At 38.2% G+C, this 22,032-nt stretch overlaps 1 protein-coding gene across 6 annotated transcripts in view; it reads left to right on the top strand.

Annotated features, from left to right (window-relative positions):
• GTF2I (general transcription factor IIi) overlaps positions 1-22,032 on the top strand; it is an 86,167-nt gene that overhangs the window by 11,015 nt on the left and 53,120 nt on the right. For all 6 annotated transcript variants that reach the window (XM_054693603.1, XM_054693600.1, XM_054693602.1 and 3 more), the window contains exons 2-8: positions 8,941-9,044; positions 11,702-11,840; positions 14,587-14,721; positions 15,529-15,712; positions 15,885-15,913; positions 19,220-19,274; positions 19,799-19,842. In XM_054693603.1, the coding sequence (XP_054549578.1) occupies positions 8,946-9,044; positions 11,702-11,840; positions 14,587-14,721; positions 15,529-15,712; positions 15,885-15,913; positions 19,220-19,274; positions 19,799-19,842 (685 nt within the window). In that variant the 5' untranslated portion in view covers positions 8,941-8,945. The remainder of the gene's footprint in view (positions 1-8,940; positions 9,045-11,701; positions 11,841-14,586; positions 14,722-15,528; positions 15,713-15,884; positions 15,914-19,219; positions 19,275-19,798; positions 19,843-22,032) is intronic.

The following is a 22,032-nucleotide window of genomic DNA, read 5'->3' as shown; positions in this document are numbered from 1 at the left end:
TCCCTGGCCGGCTGGGGATCGAACTCGTGCTGCAGAGGCTGCAGATTGCATCATAGTGCGGTGCTTAACTCCTTGCACCACCAGGGAGGCCCGAGATGTTGACAATTTAGTACTATTTTATGGAACAGCATAATCAGATACTAAGAATTTCAATTTTTTGTTAGAGTGGTGATGACGTGTGAAAAATCCTTAAGAGTTCTGTTTTTTTTTTTGTTTTTTTTTTTTTTTTAAGATTGATTTATTTATGCATAGAAGAGCTGGGGTACAGGCCAGAGGCATGGGGTCGGGGAGGTGAGAGGATTCACCAGAGACAGAGTGGGGAACAGAACAGGCTGATTGACCAAAGTACACTGCTGAGGGGAGCAGCGGGCAAGTCAGGAGAGGTCTGCTGTGCCATGTGGGTTAGCTCCCTGGCTGGCTGGGAATATAACTCATGCTGCAGTGACTATGGATAGTTCATAGGTTGCGTCTTAACCCTTGCGCCACCAGAGAGGTCCGAAGAGTTCTGTTTGACTATAAATTTTTTATTCTATTGTTAAGCATTAACAGGAAGGATCAAGAAGTTAAAAGCAACAGCATACATAATCACATGAAAAAAATTTATGTTGTTAATTGTTAGCTTATTTTGAGGTAGAACAGATCAGCACAGTAAGGACACAGGTAAACCTAATCCCTGAAATGGATCTCCCACAAGAAACAGAAGAAGATTTTAAAGAATGGCTGGAGTTTGTTTTCAGAGAGATGAAAGAAGGCATTTCATCTATTAAACAGTAGCTAGCCAGGATAAAAGATAAAAAAAGAAACAGCAACAGACCAATTAAGTTCATCTTTGAAACTCAAAGAAGAATTAAAATCAGATCAGGGAAACAAAAGATGAAGTCAAATAGCATTTAGAATGATGGAAATTGGAAAATGGGAAAGAAGAGCGGGCCCAAGTAACTGTTATTTTTGGTGTGTCTGCAGTGCTTTTTATTTTTTCCCCCCCCTTTAAAAATTTTTTTGTGTAGAAGAACTGGGGTGTAGTCCAGAGGTGCAGGGGTGTGTGTGAGAGGATTTCACCAGAGGCAGAGTGGGGAGGAGAACAGGTGAATTTTTTTTTTTAAAGATTTATTTATACAAGCACTGCGTACAGTCAGAAGTGCAGGAGGGTGAGAGAATTCACCAGAGCCGGGAACAGAGCAGGCAGACTGATGAAATACACTGCTGAGGGGAGCAGCTGGCAAGTCAGGAGAGGTCTGTCGTGCCATGTGAGACCCTCGCAGTGGCTGGGGATCGAACCGCGCTGCAGAAGCTGCGGGCAGCTTCGCAGCCCAGTGCTCAACTGCTGCGTCATGGGGGCGGGGGGCAGGCCCGAATTTATTGAAATACATTGCTATGGGTAGCAGCAGGCAAGATGGGAGAGGTCCACTGCCCCATATGTGGGTTAGCTTCCTGTTAGGTCAGGGATTAAACTCTGGTCTCAGTGGTAATAGTCTGAGACAGACCTAAGCCCTAGGCCACCAGGGAGGCCCCTGCTGTGCTTTTTCATCCCTTTTCTGATAATAGTGTGCTGCTTTGCCTTTTGAGTGACTGCCTCCTTTCCTCTTCCATATGGTTCTAGTTAGTCTGCTTATTAGCATTGTTTTTCAAGTAATCTTGTTCTGACTAGCCACAGTAAATAGGCTTGGGATTGAAACAAACCTCCAGAACTTTTGTTCAGAAAGTAACAAGAAGATATGATAGTCTGTTGCCTTTGGGATGGCAGTTGTGGGTGTGTGATAAACTTTAAGATGTGTGTGACTGTCTTCTCTGTCTTAGGGAAGAAACTCATCTGTTCAAGGAGCAGTAAGACTGGCAGGGAGAGAGTAGAGAGAACTCTAATGACCATGTCTTGTGTTCCTGGATCCAACTGTGTGTGGAGTTAGTGCAGGCTTCATCAACTGAATTACTAAATAAAACAGAACTCTCTTGTTCATTTGAAATGGTTTGAATTGGGAATTTATAACCTTACAATCTTAAGATAGTTCTGAGCAATTCATAAATTGTTTTTGAAAATAAAGAATATTGTAAAGTGTGGGGAATTGGTGGTAGAGATAAGAATGTTCTAAAATTAAAACAAAACTTGAAAAAATACAACAGTTGAGGAATTTTGAAGGGTTAATATAAAAAGTCTAATATTTAAAAGGAAAATGGAGATTCAGATAATCAGAAGTGGGAAGCACTTTTGCCTTGAGGGAATTTGCTAACTTCACCATATGAACTTGAGTTTTGAAAACCTTTGGAATGAAAAATGCCGAAATCAAAGCCAAGAACCTGCACAAAATACAGGAGTCCAATAGGACATGTTTCCCAAATATTTAGTAAAGGTGATAATAAAGGTGTTTGTGGTCTGGATTAATATTTCTTGGGTAGTCCAAGGAAACTGAAACCTTGAACTCGGATTATGGTAACTCCAGGCAGGTAATGCTCCCAGACATCTGGAAGAATCTGCTTTTGTTCTAGGCTTCAAATTTAAAAGTTTTTTAATGTAAAGTGATCAACATAATAATGAAAGATAACCAGACATACACAGGTACAAAAACTGTGAGTATGAGTAAGAGTGACATAAACAGCAGAAATACACCTATAAAGGGCATCCCTGTGTGGCGCAAGGGGTTAAGACGCAACCTATAAAGCTATTTACAGCCACTGTTAGATCCCTGGCCAGGGAGCTACCCACATGGCACCGCAGACCTCTCCTGTCTCACCCGCTGCTCCCCTCAGCAGTGTATTTCAGTCTTTCTGCCTGTTCTGTTCCTCAGTCTATCTCTGGTGAATCTTCTCACTCCCCTCCCACACCCCCACACCTCTGGCCTGTACCCCGTTCTTATATGCAAAAATAAATCTTAAAAAAAATACATCTATAAAGACTTGACATTTTTGAATTTTCAGAGACTATAAAAACAAATGACCCTTGCTGTGCTTACTTATTTTAAATATTTACGTATACAAGAGCTGGGGTGTAGGCCAGAGGTGGGGGGCGGTGAGAGGACTCACCAGGGACAGAGTGGGGAGCAGAACAGGGGGATTGACTGAAATACACTGCTTAGAGGAGGAGTGGGTAAGACGGGAGAGGTCTGCTGTGCCATGTGGGTCAACTCCCTGACCCGGGGATTGAACTGGTGCAGCAGTGGCTGCAGATAGCTTCATACTGCTGAGACTTAACCCCTTGCTGTATTTAAAGAAATATGTCACGCTTGAAAATCTTTATGGACTAGGAATCTATAAAATATGACAGTAATAAATAGAAATACTAGAAATAAAAATTATAAACAAAAACCTCTAGTGGATAGTTTTAACAAGAGAATAAGCACCGATGAAGAAATAATGAAAAATAAATTGGAAGTTTAATTCAGTGAAAAAGAAAAACAGAAATGGGTAAGAGGCCTAAGGACTACCCTATTTAATCTGAGTCTCAGTAAATGAGCAGATAGATAATGGGGCAGAGACAATACCTGAGGAGATAATAGTGAGAATTTGCACAACTGAAAGATGCTGATCCACAGTAAATAGCCTAGTGAATGACAAACATACTGAATAAAAAGTAATCCACTTCCCAACATAGTAAAACTGTAGAAAATTGAAGAACAAAGAAAACATCTTTAAAACAGCAGGCGTGGGGATGGGAGTTACTTTAAAAGATAACTTCTGAATAGCAACAATGTAAGTCAAAATATAATAAAGCCAAAGATAATGAAATAAACCTCAGTGTGCTGAAAGAGAGTAATTGCAACCTAGATTTCTATTCCAGCTCAAGAATAAAGAATTTTTAGCAAGCAAGAACAGTTTGCCACGAGAAAGAAATTTTAAAGGAATAACTTCATGAAGGCTGGGTAAGCTTGAGAAGCAAAAAAAAAAAAATGAGTAAAAAATGTCAAATTTGTGATTAAATCAAAATGAAAATCAAATTGATTGAAACAAAAATATTGTGTGAAAAATGCAGGATTAAGACAAACATATACAAAAACTGGATAATTAAAGAGCTTCATACACACTACGATCACAATTCAAAGAATGATTTGGGATTTAAAATTATACAGATAATATCATCAAATATCAGTGTAGTAATGGGCATGGAATCTAAGTGGATGATGAGTTATTCCAGAAGAAATACAACTAATGGGCCTCCCTGGTGGCACAAATGGTAAAGCATCGCACTATGGAGCAGTCCGCGGCCTCTTGAGTACAAGTTCGATCCCCCGGCCTGCCAGGGAGCAACCCACATGGCGAAGCAGACCTCTCCTGTCTCGCCCGCCCGCTGCTCCCCTCAGCAGTGTATTTCAGTCAGTCTGCCTGTTCTGCTCCCCACTCTGTCTCTGGTGAATCCTCTCACCTTCCCTGCATCTCTGGCCTGTACCCCAGCTCTTGTATGCATAAATAAATAAATCTTTAAAAAAAATACAAATAATGTAACTGCAAATGTCTCTTTAGTAACAGAGATTTAACTGTTTTATTGGTAACGAGATATAGTGATTAAGTCACAGCTCTCCAAAATGTTAGTGATATTAACGAATTTAGTATATTTAAACATTTCTGGTAGCAATGTAAAAATTTCGTGTATGTGCAGTAAAGATGTTTATGCTAATTATTTCAGTATTAAGAATTTTAAAATAGGATAAAGGCAAAAAGTAACTTTACAAAGATGTGAAATTGTATGATTCAGTTTTGATGGGCTATTGCAATATTATGCAACTATTTATATGATTCTTGCTCTGTGAGAATATAAAATGTCAGATAGATTATGCTAGTTGATTATTGAGGCAACACCACTGTACTCGTAATGGGTTAGGATCTTTGGGATTTGATCACTTTAGCCAATAAAATCTGTGTCTTTGATACTTCACATGCATTTTAACCTTAGCATATCATAAAACTACTTCTCTGTTCCTTTTCTTTATTCCTCCAGCGTTCTCATTCTCAGGAAATCTGTTCTACTTATGTACTAATAATCCTTGGGCATTGGCAGCGAAGAATGCTTACATGGAGTTGGGATGGACCTTTGTGTCCTAGTTCATTTCCCCCAAAGTTTTTTTTCCCCTTGCTTCACTTAGTCTTTTACTACAGCTGCCACCATCATGGCTTGACAAAGTCATAAGAATTTAAGGTTACTTACTGTTTAATTTCTATACCACTATGGAAATTTTTGTGATGATGAAAATGTTCTTTAAATGATCTTTACTACAGTAGGCACTAGCTGTGTGTGGCTGAGAACTACTATTAAGTGTGACTGGTGTTACTTAGGAATTGAATTAAATTTTATTTAATCTTAATTTAAATAGCTGTGTGTGGCCATTGGCTGCCATAATAGCTGGCACATTTTTAGGGTGATATGCCCCAGATTATTCCTGACTATTGAGTTTCTGCCTTCCATGATTGCCTTCTTCCTTACAAAGAGATACCACCTATTCTCATATTTCCTCTCCTTTATACCAAGACAGCATCAGAGATACATAATTGGGAAGGATAGGGAGTAGCAAGTACATTATATTACAAATCCAGAAAACAGAAGTTTTGTCTTGTTTACACTGGGCCTGCCCTGTGAAATGTCTCAGTTCAATTTTTCTTCTTTTTCTGTATTTTGAAAAATTCAGGGACCTCCCTGATGGCGCAAGGGTTTAAATTCAGCACAATGATGCTATCCGCAGCCACTGCAGCATGAGTTCAATCCCCAGCTAGGGCAGTGACCCACATGGCGCAGCAGACCTCTCCTGTCTTGCCTGCTGCTCCCCTCAGCAGTGTATCTCAGTAGATCTTTCTGCCTGTTCTGCTCCCCACTCTGTCTCTGGTGAATCCTTTCACACCCCCACCTCTTGCCTGTCCACCAGGTCTTCTATGCATAAATAAATAAACCTTAAAAAAATTCAAAGGGGGGCCTCCCCTGTGGCGCAGCGGTTGAGCGCTGGGTTGCGAAGCTGCCCGCGGCCTCTGCGGCGCCGGTTCGATCCCCGGCTGCTCCCCGGCCACTGGAGGAGGGTCCCACATGGCGCGCAGACCTCTCCTGCCGCCCGCTGCTCCCCTCAGCAGTGTACTTCGGTCCTTCTGCCTGCTCTGCTCCCCGCTCTGGCTCTGGTGGGTTCTCTCACCCTCCCGCGCTTCTGGCTGTGCCCAGTGCATGTATAAACAAACAAACAAACAAATAAATAAATAAAACATGCCTCTATTAAAAAAAAAAAAAAATTCAAAGGGATCCAACCTTTTTGTACTTAATGTTTTATGGAGTAGGTGATTATTTTGTTGTTTTTAAAGATTTACTTATTTAATAGAAGAACTGGGGTGTATGCTAGAGGTGCGTGGGTGAGAGTATTCACCAGAGAGAGACAGAGAGGGGAGCAGAACAGGCAGATCTACTGAAAAACACTGTTGAGGGGAGCAGTGGGCGAGACAGGAGAGGTCTGCCGCACCATGTGGGTATCTCCCTGGCTGGCTGGGAATTGAACCCGCACTGCAGAGGCTGCGGACAGTTTCGCAGCACTATGCTCAACCTGCTGTGCCACCAGAACCGCTTGTTTTGTCTCTATGAATTTGACTTAATGTGTACTTCATGCATAGAATCATTCAATTGCCCTCTAATGTCTGACTTATTTCACTTAGGATATTTTCAAGGTTCACTTTTGTTACAGCATGTCTCAGAAATTAATTCCTTTTTATTTTACTTTTTAGCCCAGAGGTTGGTCTCTCTTTTTTTTAAAGATTTATTTATTTTTATATACAAGAATTGGGGTACAGGCCAGAGGTGCAGGGGGTGAGAGGATTCACCAGAGACAGAGTGGGGAACAGAGCAGGCAGATTGACTGAAATACACTGCTGAGGGGAGCAGCAGGCGAGTCAGGAGAGGTCTGCTGCGCCGTGTGGGTCACCTCCCTGGCCGGGGATCGAACTTGTGCTGCAGTGGCTGAGGGTAGCTTCATAGGTTGTGTCTTAACCCCTTGCACCACCAGGGAGGCCCCTCTCTCTCTCTTTTTTAACATTTATTTATGCATAGAAGAACTGGGGTGTGGACCAGAGGTGCAGGGGGTGAGAGGATTCACCAGAGACAGAGTAGGGAATTGAACAGGCAGATCTACTGAAATAGCCTGCTGAGGGGTGCAGCGGGTGAGACAGGAGAGGTCTGCCGTGCCATGTGGGGGATCGAACTTGTGTTGTGCCTGTTGCAGTGGCTGGTGATAGCTTGATAGTGCTGTGTCTTTAACCCCTGTGCCACCAGGGAGTCCCAAAAGATCTCTTATTTTTAAACATCTATCATGAGATGAATTCATGATTGGGTTCTAGCATCTCGGGCTCCTTTCCATTGGCTCTCACAAAGCGCTTCTCTGGAGCAGGCTGGTGCTTTACTTGATCCCAAGTACCTTTCTTTTTATCTTCCTTTTTTTCCTTTCATTTTCCTTCAGGAAGTTGTCTTAGCTCTTTAGTGTGTTTAGTATGTTCAGTAGGAACATTAATTCTCTTGGCAAGAATATTGTCCTTTATCTGTTTGATTATAACAAGTTGCATGCTGGGTGACACTGTAAACTCTCCGTTTTGCCATAGTACTTTTGTGATGCATTCTGTTTTGAACAGTGCCTTTTCTTAGAGATTTGCCTATATGTGGCCAAAGGAACAACTCTTACATTTCATAAATAGGCCTAGAGAACATGTAATAGATGCCTCTTCTCTTTTCCTTTGTGATGGCCATTTTTGTGATTTACTGGAAGATGGTGGTTTCCTGACAGAAGGCGCTTATTTCCTTTTTAAGGTTGAATTATATCCCATTGTATGTATATATTACATTTTCGTCAGACAGTAGACAGTTGTTTCTACCTTTTGGCTTTTGTGAATAATGCTGCTATGAACATGGGTTTGCAAATACCTGTTCAAGCTCCTGCTTTCAGTTCTTTGGAGATATATTTGTACCCAGAAGTGGAATGTGATTCATGGTAATTCTTAATTTCTTTTTTTTTTTTTTTTTTTTTTTTAAAGATTTATTTATTTATTTATACAAGCACTGGGTACAGTCAGAAGCGCGGGAGGGTGAGAGAATTCACCAGAGCCAGAGCAGGGAGCGGAGCAGGCAGAAGGACCGAAGTACACTGCTGAGGGGAGCAGCGGGCGGCAGGAGAGGTCTGCGCGCCATGCGGGACCCTCCTCCGGTGGCCGGGGAGCAGCCGGGGATCGAACCGGCGCTGCAGAGGCTGCGGGCAGCTTCGCAACCCAGCGCTCAACCGCTGCACCACCGGGGGAGGCCCGGTAATTCTTAATTTCTTAATTTTTTTTAGGACCTGCCAAGCTTTTTCACAGTGACCGTTCCATTTTACATCCCTAAGAGCAATGCACAAGGGCTCAGAGTTCTCCATATCCTTGTCAACACTTACTATTTAATGTTTTTGTTTGTATATTAGTGCTTGAAATGCAGCTCAGGCTTTTTGCTGATACCAAAGTTTTAGAAAGTGTTTTCTAAAAAGAACATACTGTGTTATAAAGGAATCTTAGATAATATTTGTCCTGTGGCCCATTTCCGTCTTAATAAGAAAGGAGAAATTCTCTTCACCCCAACTTTGTCTACCTACTCTTCTATAACTAATGTGTGATGGGAGAAGGGGGAACTTTGCATTTGTTTCCTCTGTTGAGCTATCACTCATTACCTTTTCCTCTAATTTTGGAGAAATTTAAACTGGTTCTGGGTGACATTTGGTTTTTATTTTGGGGGATGGGATGATGTTCACCTACTTTTATAAAAATAAAACTAGATGGAAATTAGGAGATAGAATCTGTATCTTCAAGGACAGGAATTTCATGCAAATGGAATAGTTGGCTAAGTCTTTTTTCTCTTAAGCAAGAAAACTAGTTGATGAGGCAATCTGTTGAAAACACTTCACAGCCCTAAATTTATGTTTAGAAGATCACTGGATTTCTGCCACTCATGTTCTCATTACTTCTTTTGCACAGGGATCATGGCCCAAGTAGCAATGTCTACCCTACCCGTGGAAGATGAGGAATCCTCAGAGAGCAGGATGGTGGTCACATTCCTCATGTCTGCTCTTGAGTCCATGGTGAGATGACTTTTTGGTTCTATAAAATCTAGTTTGTTTAGGATTGCACTTGTGGATGAGATATAATTTTGGTTTTAATTTTAATAAGAGTAGTTATTTTGTTGAATGAGTTATGGATTGATGATGTTCAAATCATTTTATTGCCATGTTTTGGAATATTCTTAATTATCTACATACTTTTCAATATTCAATTTCAATTTTTTAATTTACCAATATCTTAGGTAGCTGCATGTTTCATGAGCATTAACTATTTTGTGTCTATATTTTATTCTGCTTATGCATTCACTTTTGTCCTTCTTCAGTCATATTACATTTTACTACTTTACATTGTCAGCCTTTTAAAAGAAACTCATAGCAAAATAACAAATTTTTTTGCTATATTATTGTATTACTATGATGGTAGCAGTGTAATTCGCTTGTCATGTTTTCATGGGTATGTAGCTGGAATCAGTATTTGAGCATATAGATTTTAAAGTGTTTCTAACATGTTGAAATGAAACATTCCAAGCAGGAAACCATGTATTTATTTCTTAAGTGTTGACTAGTATTAGATAATGTTTAACATCAGGTCTCAGTATAATACAGTTTGTAAATATTTTTTTCATGTTCTCATGTGGGGGCATTTTTTCTTTCTACAATTTAAGAATTTTTTAAAAATTAGAGAAGGAAATTTTGGAGTGATTAGTGATTATATATTGTTATTTTCTGATATCACTTCCTTCCTTGTGATTGTAAAACCACCCAAAATTTGTGACCCTAATGTTAAGTGAAATTTTAGAGATTAATTCCTGCTCTTGATATTGAAATATTTTCCTGATACTATTTTCGACACAGATAACAGGGTCAATTAGGGCCCATTCTATTCCCTGGAATGTCTATAGTTTTCTTGTCTTTACAAAGTCACTTCATTATTCTCAGCTTTTATTTCCTCCTCACCAGTGGGAGAGTATTTTCTTCATGTTCCTAGTTGTTTATCGTGAAATGTAACTATAGGTATATAGGATGGCTTCATCCTTTCCCTGGCCTATAGATTTCTTTGATCTTATCATTGGACAGTGCATGAATCTTGCTTTGTTTTGCTGTTTCATAAATACTGCCTTTGATGACAGGGTTGTCCAACTAAGAGTGTGGATAGTGCACCCTCATTTATCTTAAGGTAAGTAAATAATACTTCCTTATAGGTAGCAGTCACATACATCTTATATAAGTGTGATAAAATTATAGTACACCATTATCCTTCATGCTGGGAGCAATTGTCTCACCTCTAGGTCAGAAGTACTTCACTGTAGCTTTGCTATATAGTTTGAGAGTCCTGATCACTTCACTAGGCATAAAATTTTTTATTTAAGATAATATTTTAAAGCAATATTATACAGGGCCTCCCTGGTGGTGCAGTGATTGAACACTGGGCTGCGAAGCTGCCTGCAACCTCTGCAACGCCGGTTCAATCCCCGGCTGCCGGCGAGGGTCCCACATGGCGCGCAGATCTCTCCTGTCTCGCCTGCTGCACCCCTCAGCAGTGTACTTCGTCAGTCTGCCTGTTCTGTTCCCCACTCTGGCTGTGGTGAATCGTCTCACCCTCCCGCGTATCTGGCCTGTACCCCAACACTTATATAAATAAAAAATAAATCTTTAAAAAGAAATGAATGTTTCTGGGAAAGTTGCAAAACTTTTGTTAAGATATTGTGAGTTAGCTCTTCTGGAAGTGTTGATGGGAGTGTTAAATGATAGAAGCTTCTTGGAAAGCAATTTTGTAGGTTTTGAGAACCCTGAAAGTGTTTACTTTCCAGAGTCACAGTTTGTTTTTTACTCTGTTCTTTTACATCTGAAACCCTTCTAAGAAAGTCATTAATGATACAAAATATTTTGTTCCCAGATTATTGTTGCTATGTTGTTTTTAGGAATGATCATTGGAATCACCAAAATATTTTCAATAATCAGTACATGTATAAATTTGTATGAATTATTACATATTCATAAAAAGGAATGTTATATACCCGATTAAGATTTTAAAGAATATTTAATGTTACCAGACTACACTTAATAAAAGTCAGTAATTAGTAAAAATATGGTTCCAATATATACACACAGATAAAATTCTGCAGTTGGCATGATGTGGTAAACATTGTGATATAGCATCCAAATCCCCCTTTATGAGTGATGGTACTAATCTTCCCAGTTGCTGCAAGTGTTACATCTCTCCCAAGGTCTCTTTCTCTCCCTGGAAGGTCATCCCACCTCCAGAGCCTCCCCCATGTAGCTTGTCAGCATTTTACTCTCCCTCTGCTGAATCCTGCTACCCTCACACTGCAGGGGTGTTACTGAGAGTATTCTGTAGTAAGCCTGCATGTAAATATGAATCTCTTTCTTGGGACTCTTAACCTATCAGAGATTACAAGGGATTTTCTGTTGTTGTTGTTTTTTCCCCCATATAATTTCTGCATTTTCTGTTTAAAATTGGGATTAGAAACTACTTAGAAAGAGGGATACCTTAAAAAAAATGAGAACTCTGTTCTGTATGCGATAACCTAAGACCAGAAAGTATGAACTTCACCTCATTTCAGATTTTGTATTAAAACAGTGTGACAGGAGTCTTCCATCCATCAGAAATGGTGCTTTTAAACAACAGAATGTAAGATTTGCTGTTTGCATTTCAGTGTAAAGAACTGGCCAAATCCAAGGCAGAAGTGGCCTGCATTGCCGTGTATGAGACAGACGTGTTTGTAGTAGGCACAGAGAGGGGGCGTGCTTTTGTCAACACCAGGAAGGATTTTCAGAAAGATTTTGTAAAGTACTGTGAGTATTATATTTTTATCTTTTGTAGTTCACAAATAATAAATATAAATATTAATGAATAACATAATCTTCTAAAGCTGAATGAGATAGGTACATAAAAGCCTTTAAAATGTCTGTGGAGATTCCTTTCCTATTGGGACTGTGCTTTTTTGCTAGGGGTCTTGGAATCCCTAGGCAAAAAAGAGAAAGATGAAGGATGGAAATTTCCCAGTCTCCTTTCTTCCTAAGTGATACACAGCTCCTGTTTTTACTTTGCATTGGTGAAAAATAGTCATGTGACCCCATTTAGAGGTAAGAGTTAATGGAAATGCCACTGGCAGTTGCTTGCCAGAAAAACACACAAAAAGGAGCAAATAAGTTTGCTGGCTTCACAGGTCCTATGTTATGAGAGGGCGATCCACAAATTTTATCAGAGAGTAATCTGTCTCCTCACAGTTAAAAGTTGATCACAAGACATTAAAGAAGATACTGTGAAAAATCCAGTTGTAATTTGTTTTGAAAATCTGTGTTTCTTTGGGGAAATATTTCGTGTCCACCAGCTGAGTGTTTGCAAGTATTCTTGGAAAGAGAGAACTGGGAGGTGATGGTAATAAACACTCCTGTTCACCACCAAAAAAAATAAAAAAAATAAAAAATGTGGAGACAATTCAGAATGTTTAAATGAATCATTGGAATGATAATATATAAGGATAAATACTGAAATGTAAGGAAAATGGTAGTTTATTGTACTGTGCTTGGCATCACTGGATTGGTAGAACACATTAGAAAGATAAAAATGGTAGAGAAATTTTTGAATTGATTAAAATTTCATATCAGATAAGCAGATTTTTTTTCTTGATATTTGATGTGTTGAAAATGAGTATTTCTCTGAGCATTAAATAAGGGTAAGCATGATGCAGAGTAAAACAACTCTAACTGCTTCATGAAATCAACTTGTCAGAATCCTCAGTGAATTTTGTGATCCTCCCATCAGGAGGCCATAACAATTGGTGAATTTATTAGACATGGAACAAACCAAGTAGAGATTTAATGTAGGGCATTAATACCTATGGCCTTTAACTGTATGACAGTTTTTATATTTTTGTTTGACTTAACATTATCCATAGATTTTATATTAACTCAGAGTTAACTATTTTCTTAAACATGGAAAGAATGGAGAAAATTTGGGGATATCTATAGGCATAAAATATGTGTCTCTAAGATTCAAATTTAAATTTCCATTTCAAGGTAGATCCAATTCATGATAAATTGAGCAGATGATGGGTGAGTAAAAATAGTTCTCTTAACTCATTAAATTACAATTCTAAATTGTATTTTTAGTCCTTAAAAACAAAGGAAACATATCCTCTCCCCTCAAAGACATGCCTTCCCTACCCTTCATCTATAACCTTCTGAGCTTTGCAGTAGTGATCATCTGTTAAAATTTTCCCCCATTATTATTTTGAGAACTTTTAAGAACAGGATTATGTTTGTGTCCGTAAGTATATTAATGGCGTTGTGTTGATTATGTGTATATAAGCTGCCATCCGTGCGTAAGACTGTAATCCCACTGGCAGCTGTGTTTATATTCCTGTTCCCTATACTCCTTTGCTTATGTGGCTTTCCAATGTTTAGAACTAAGCATTTAGGGGGATTGTCCTCAATTTCAAATTGTAGTCCCTGCTTATTAATATTCATAGTTTGGTTTTGATACTGCGGAGATACTTGTATATAATTCTTAAATATCTAATATTTGCTAGTATAAGTTATTTTGCAAAAGTTATTTTGCAAAAAATGATCAATTCTGACCTAATCAGTAGGTTTATGAGTCAGTTTTAGGAATTCTTGGAGAGAAGTTTAGAAAAGTACTATCTAATAAAAATATTGTGAATCAATCTTATAAAATTTTTTGGTTACGACTTTAGTAAAAAGAAGAAACAAATGAATTTTAGTGGTTATATTTTAACCAGATGGATTTGAAATATAACCAACATCTAATCAATATAAAAATCATTAATGGGATACCATTTTTTGTACCAAGTCTTGAATCCAGGTGTATTAGGAGTTTAGAACACGTCTTGTTTTGGACTGGCCACTTTTCCAGTGCCCAATGGTTATTTTCAAGTGCCTAGTGGTTATCATGTTCAACTTTGAAAGCCTAAAATGTTTTTTTGTGGTGGTTATCTTCCCATATTTAAGTTAGTACCTGATAAATTACTCTTAAGTTACTCTTTCTTTCTCAAACTACCAATAACTAATTTGTACCGTGTAGCATTTTTAGATATAGCTACACTTATTTCACAGGTTAATTTATATATTTAAAGTTCTGATTTTTCAAGTTTCCCCTTCTGGGCCTCCCTGATGGCACAGAGGTTAAAGACACAGCACCATCAAGTTGTCACCAGCCACTGCAGCATGAGTTCAATCCCCTGCTGGCCAGGGAGCTAACCCACATGGCGCAACAGACCTCTCCTGTCTTGCCTGCTGCTCCCCTCAGCAGTGTGTTTCAGTAGATCTGCCTGTTCTGCTCCCCACTCTCTCTGGTGAATCCTCGCCCCCCAGGCCCCCCTGCCCGGCACCTCTGGCTTACACAACCCAGTTCTTGTATGCATAAATAAATAAATCTTAAAAAAAAAAGTTTACCCTTCTACTTTGCCATTCTGTCTATAACAAACTATAAATGTTAGAAGATAAGAAATAGTATTCTTACAAAAGCCACTTGTTGAGATATGGACTTTGGCCTTTTACATCATTAATTATTTTACAGGTGTTGAAGAAGAAGAAAAGGCTGCAGAGATGCATAAAATGAAATCTACAACCCAGGCAAATCGTATGAGTGTAGATGCTGTAGAGATTGAAACACTCAGAAAAACAGTTGAGGACTATTTCTGCTTTTGCTATGGTAAGGTTACACACTTGAATTTCCAGAAGATATGTAATTCAGTTTTCTAAAGGTGGATTACATAATTGATTTAACGGACATAGTGCACATTTTCAGAAATTAAATGAATAAATTTCCAAATGTTGAGTAACATTAGGAATGACCTTACCTTCTATTTTTACTTTGAAGGCACTAAGAAACAAATCTAACTACCAGATTGGTTCTTTGTTAAGAGTAGTTAAAACTACTACCTAAAGGTTCACAGCTAAATTAAGAAGGTACAGAGATTATCCCCATACTCCTGGTCCCCGAATACACATAGCCTTCTCCACAACCAGCGTCCCCCACCAGAGAACCTACACTGACACATAATCACCCAAAGATAGCTGTTTGTTTTTGACATGTCAGAAATTCCACCAAAACCACCTTTTATTAATCCATTCATGTGGTGAAAGCTCATCTAAAGAAAATTGTCAAAGAAGGGAGAATATATGGGTTGGAGATAAAATTCACCTCTGGTGAATGATGAGGTTCCTGGCCTTTGCGGGGGATCACTGCCTGATACACAGTGTGTGTGTGTCTGTGTCTGTGTCTGTGTGTTATTTTATATGCTTTTTATTTTTGCCCTTACACATCCGTTTCAGGTTTAGAAGTTCTGTTAATATGGGTAAAAGGCCCCGTAGTGTATCAAGTACTTTTGAGATCAGGTATTACCAAAAAGCAAAAATATAATTTATAAAACTGTGATAAACTAATGATGGTTTAGTTTTTTAACCTTTCTATTTAGTTACACCATTTAATGATGTCTTTCTGTGTCACCCAATCCAGGGAAAGCTTTAGGCAAATCAACAGTGGTACCTGTTCCATATGAGAAGATGCTACGAGATCAGTCAGCTGTAGTGGTGCAGGGGCTTCCAGAAGGAGTTGCCTTTAAACACCCTGAGAACTATGACCTTGCAACCCTGAAATGGATTTTGGAGAATAAAGCAGGGATTTCATTTATCATTAAGAGGTGAAGCACTTTCTTCCTTGCTCATCAGTAGCTTATTCATATAAAGTTGAAAGTTCAGCTTATTTTAATGTTTTTAAATTCTTGTTTACTAGAAAAGGTATATTTAAATTTATGCTTTGCGATAGTCGTGTTTTGTGTATTCATGTACAGTTTTTGTTTTGTTTTAATGTAGACCTTTCCTAGAGCCAAAGAAGCACCTAGGTAAGTAATTCCTCTGTTTACATGATAGCTGGATATGTTCCCAAATCTGTTTTTCCAAATATAGCGCATTTCATAATTTCTTGTTTTCTTTGGGAATATGATAAAAGAAACTTCTGAATGGATGTTAATATAGATAAATGAAAAATTCATTTAGCTGAAAAAGTAGAGATTTGAGGGTTTTTTGTTAGCTCTACTATTTGCTTTATGATTTATTCAGGATTTATGTTTGCGCTATGTAAGATCATATATTGGATCTTCCCCTATTTCTCAGAATTATGAGTGTAATTTAATTTGCCTGATGCTCATTGAACAGACATGGCATTATTTCTTTTTTAAAGATTTATTTTTATTTATGCATACAAGAACTGGGGTGTAGGCCAGAGGTGTGAGGGTGAGAAGATTCACCAGAGACAGAGGGGAGCAGAACAAGTGGATCTACTGAAATAAACTGCTGAGGGGAGCAGCGGGCGAGGCAGGAGAGCTCTGCTGTGCCATGTGGGTTAGCTCCCTGGCTGGGGACCTAACTCATGCAGCAGTGGCTGGCAATAGCTTGATAGCACTGACTTTAACCCCTGCGCCACCAGGGAGGCCCTGGCCTGGCATTATTGGGCACAAGATTGGGTATGGAGAGGATACTTAACTATGTTGTACACATGACCACTTTTGAATGCTAATAGATAATGGAGGAGATAAAAAATCCACAGGGTCACCACAACAAGCGCATTATATACTCAGATGTAGAAATGGTTAGAGAAAGGATTATAGGACTACACTGAAAGATTAATTTATAGTATAGGAAGGCTTTCATGAGAAAATGGGCATTAAGATGGGTCCTTGGAAGAATGAGGAGCATTTCAACAGAAGTTCTTTTGGGAAGACTAGCTATTTTACTTGAAGGGAAAAGTGATATTTTGAAGACTGATACCCTTAACGCAATCACTCAACTCATAGCAGGAATTTAGAAAACCTAAGTAAGGGACTGGGGAAAAGACTAATTATAATAAAGTAAAAATCAAAATCAACAAGCAATTATAAACCAGAGACACACTATAGGGAGAGGAGGAGGGAGTAGGATCAAAACGGGGGTGAGAGTGGGAATTTAATGGGGACAATAACCAAGATGAAAATGCATACATTGTGCAAAAATGAAAAATGATGTAAAAAATTTATAAAATTTAAAAAATAATATAAATAAATAAAAAGTCAGTCATCAGTGTCATGGACAACCTTCTAACCCATGTAAGGATGACAGGGTAAAATGATGCATACACACCCAAACATGAATGCTTTCTGTTAAGTAACCTTTGTTTTATTTTCACTGTAATGAAAAAAAAATGTAACTTTTGAACCTTTACTGAGATATAATTGAAATGCCATAAAACGCACCTATTTTATGTATGTAATTCAATTACACTCAGAAAATTTATAGCTTAAAATACCTAAAAGTTTTACAGCCTTTGTCATAGTCTAATTTAGGGTATTTTCTTTTTTTCCCCTTAATTTTTATTTTATTTTTATATGTATTTTACATCATTCTTCCTTTTTGTACAATGCATGCTTTCTCCTCTCAGGTGTAGTCCCCACAAAATTCCCACCGCCATTTCACCCATGCCCCATCACCGTAATCCCTTGTGTAAGAACATATTCCCTCCCCTGTTTTGATCCCCCTCCCTTCCCCTCCCCTGCATAGTGTCTCTGATATATAGTTGCCTGTTAATTTTTTTTTTAAATTTAATTATTTTTTTTTCCTGGTCTCTTATTTGGTTCCCTTATAGTCCTCCTATAAGTGAAACCACATCCGATATTTTTCTTTTTCTTTCTGGCTTACTTCACTAAGCATAAAAATTGAGGATATTCCTTTTCTTTTTCAATGTTATGTAAATGAAATAATGCACGCTATGTATTCTTTTGAGATTAGCTTTTTTCACTCATAATTCTGTTCAGGTTCACCCAGGTTGTTAGGTGTGTCAGTAGTTTTTTTCTAATAATTGCTGACTAATAATTATCAATTGTATGATTATCCATCCATTTATCTGTTCACCAATTGGTATACTTCTAGTTGTGAGAGTTTTTTTTTACATAAGAACTTAATACACATTCTCAGTATAAGTCTTATTAGATACATGACTTGCAGATATTTTCTGTAATTCTGTTAGTTGTGTCTTCACTTGCAAGCGTCCTGTGGGGATAAGAGTTGTTTGTTGTTTTTTTTTTTTTAGACTTATTTATGTGGTCTCACTCATAGCAGGAATTTAGAAAACTTAAATAAGAGACCAAGAAAAAGACTAATCAATACAAAATAAAAATCAAAATCAACAAGCAGCTATAAACCAGAGACAAACTATAGGAGTGAGGGGGTGCCAGGAGGGACGGGGAGAGGAAGGACTAGAGTCAAAATAGGGGGGGGGGGGTTGCAATTGTATGGGGAATATAACCATGATGAAAAATGATGTAAGAATTATATAAAATAAAATTTTTTTTTAAAAAGACTTATTTATGTATACAAGAGTTGGGGTGCTGGCCAGAGGTATTGGGGTTAGTGAGAGAATTCACCAGAGACAGAGGGGGGAGCAGAACAAGCAGACTGACTGAAGGGAGCAGTGGACGAGACAGGAGGTCTGCTGTGCCATATGGGTCACCTCCCTGGCCCGGGATTGAAGTCATGCTGCAGTGGCTGTGCATAGCTTCTTAGTACTGACATTTAACCCCTGTGCTGCCAGGGAGGCCCCTATGAGTGCAAGTCTTTATGTGGATATATATTTTCATTTTCCTGGGTCTACCTAAAATTGGAACTATATCATATGGTAATGTTTTTAAGAAGCTGCCAAACTGGTTTTCCACATGTTTTTTCCATTTTCCATTCCTGCCAGCAATGTATGAGAATTCTAATTCTACATCTTCATCAGCATTTGGTAGGGTCAGTCTATTTCCTGCCAACATAAAATTCATGATTTTAAGTTTAAATCATTGACTGTGCTTTGTGTATTTGCAAGATGCACTGCTCTTACTGCTGCTTAATTCCAGAATGTTTTCATTAACCCGAACAGAAATCCCATACCAGTTAGCAGTCATTGTTTTCCAGTTCTTCTGTGCTGAAGCTACTCCTTAGTAGAAGTCTTAATTATTATTTATATAGTAGCAGAGCCTTATTCAATATGACTAATGCCATATTGCTGTATTTGTTTCACTGATAAAAATTAAAGGTAAGGCACTGGTAGGAAAGGGGATAAAAGCTATTAGGTAACTTGGAAATAATCATTTTTGAAGTGTTGGGAAAACCTAAATCTATTTTTTTTTTGTATGTAGGTGGTCGTGTGATGGTAACAGACACTGAAAGGTCAATGCTATCTCCAGGTGGAAGGTAAACCATGCTTTATAAGTACTAATAAACTTCCACATCTAACCAGGTTTTAGTTTTTAGATTATTGAAGTATTAAAATATTTCAGGGCCTCTCTCAGACTTCTAAAAGTTTAATATGCAATTGAATCATTTGGGGATCTTATGATAAGACAGTTTTTGACTTAGTACTGAACAGTAGTATGAAACTCATGAACATAGTACTGCATGAAATTGATGATTCTGGTCTCATGACCATATTGTAAATAGAAGGCCTTACACTAAAGTAGAATTTGAAAGTTAACATGCTATTCTGTATATATTTGTTAAACTTGCTCCTAAAAGATTGCTTAAATTAAATTAAAATAGTAAAGTTAAGTGACAAGTCATCTTAATGCAGGAAATAAATATGTCAATTTAAAGTTGAGTTAGTTTTGCATTCAGCTTGGTGAGGTGAGTGCTTTTATATGTTGAGATTCATTGCGTTGCTATCTATGTGAGTAACCCTCATCAGCACATAGCTTTATCAGGACTTCTTTCCCTTTCAGTTGTGGCCCCATCAAAGTAAAAACTGAACCCACGGAAGATTCTGGTATGTACAGTCGCCTTTAGAATCCATTGTGAAATCTAAGTAATGAAGTTTTTTCTTTAATTTAGAGGGTTATATTATTTGACTCATTATTATTGAGAAGCAGAGCAAATTTATTCTGACAGTGACATTAGTTGATGTTATCATATACTAAAACCCAAAAAAGATGATTTATTTGATAAACGGTAGCTAGACGTTCATTGCTAGTTACATGCTTGTGGACAAAAATTCATTGTGTGTTTTTTTTTTTTTTTTTTTTTCAGTTCTGCAGGAATAATAATATAAATTGTCAGCTAGTATAAAATGTCAACTAGTTCTGCAAAAATCACTATAACATTCTCCTACTCCCTTTGTACTTCCATTTTCTATTCTCCAAGGAAACAATTTTTAACTTTAAGCTCTTTTTGGTATTTAATTCCTTATGTTTAAATGTTATGCTTTTACTGTTATTGCACATAGGGTTTTCCTGGAATAACTGTATTGAGATATAAATTATGCCATGGAATTCAACTTATCTAAGTGTAAAATTCAGTGAAGATTTGTGAATATAAAGATTTATTTATTTATACAAGCACTGGGTACAGTCAGAAGTGAGGGAGAGTGAGAGAATTCACCAGAACCAGAGCGGGGAGCAGAACAGGAGGACTGATGAACTACACTGCTGAGGGGAGCAGCGGGTGCAGTAGGAGAGGTCTGCTGCACCATGTGGGGACCCTTGCCGGCGGCCGGGGATCGAACCTGTGCTGCAGAGGCTGCGGGCAGCTTCACAGCCCAGCGCTCAACTGCTGTGCCACCAGGGGAGGCCAAATTTGTGAATATAAAGGTTTGCAGGGATCACCACAGTCTAATTTTTTTTTTAAAGATTTATTTATGCATGTAAGAGCTGGGGTATAGGCCAGAGATGGGGGGGGGAGGGTGAGAGAATTCACTAGAAACAGTGGGGAATAGAACAGGCAGACTGACTGAAGTACACTGCTGAGGGGAGCAGCGGGCGAGACAGGAAAGGTCTGCTGCACCATGTGGGTTGCTCCCTAGCGGGCTGGGGATCGAACTCGTGCTGCAGAGGCTGCGGTCTGCTTCATAGTGCGGTGCTTAATCCCTTGCGCCACCAGGGAGGTCCTCACCACAGTCTAATTTTAGAATATTTCCATTACCCCAAGTGAAACCTGCTGCCCATTTACATTTACTCCGTGTTCCCACCATTAATCTACTTTCAAGTTTTATAAATAAGTGTTACCTGATCATTTCATAAAGTAGAATCATACAATATGTGGTGTGGTGCTTACCTTTTGCTCCTTTTACTCTGCATCATCTTCAAAAAAGTTATAGTATGTATGAGTAGTTCATATCTGAATATTATTCCATTTTACAGGTTCATACTAATTTGTCTTTATTCATTTTCCATTTGGTGGACATTTGAGTTGTTTCCACTTTTGGTCTGTTTTGAATAACATGCTGTGAACAACCATGTATGTGTCTCTGTGTGGAAATACACTGTCTTCAGTTCTTTTGAGTACATAATTAGAAGTAAATTTTTGGTTCTGTGGTAACTATGCTTACCTTTTAAGCAACTGTCAGACTTTTTCCGAAGTGGCTGCACTATATTATGTTCTTTTAAGGAGTCTGTGATGGTTTCAGTTTCTCCATAGCTTGGTCAACACTTGTTTATTGTGTGTCTTTTTTGATCATAATGATACTAGTGGGTGGTGGATTTTCCTCTTTTGGTTTCTTTCCTCACTTTTTTATTTTAAGAGACTTTTTTTTTTTTAGAGCACTTTAAGGTTCACAGCTAACCTAGAATGAAAGTACAGCATTCACATGTACGCATATATTTATAATATGGATTGCTAGTTAAATTGGAGAAAACTATGTGAGGTAAGGTTGTAATGTTACATTTTAAAATGCTGCAAGCTAATAGAAAATCAGCATATACGATGTAAAGAACTTTTTCCTGTTCTATTGATATTTGACAGTAAGTTGCCAACGTGATGTCCTATCACTCTTTTACCTACTTTCTTACAGTCCAGGATATTGTCCTTCATGTCCACAAGATAACCATTAAAGATGGAAATAACTTATTCTATCTGATTTCTGGTCATTTCCAAGTTTTGCTAATTGTTTGATTAGTCACTCCTTTAATCTAGAAATGGCTCCTTAGTCTTTCCTTGTCATCTGTGATCTTGATATTTTTGA

The sequence above is a fragment of the Talpa occidentalis genome, unplaced genomic scaffold (genome assembly GCF_014898055.3).
Source record: "Talpa occidentalis isolate TD23 unplaced genomic scaffold, MPIMG_talOcc4v2.1 talOcc4.12, whole genome shotgun sequence".
NCBI classification, from domain to species: domain Eukaryota; kingdom Metazoa; phylum Chordata; class Mammalia; order Eulipotyphla; family Talpidae; genus Talpa; species Talpa occidentalis.
This window is presented reverse-complemented; position numbering and strand designations above follow the sequence as displayed.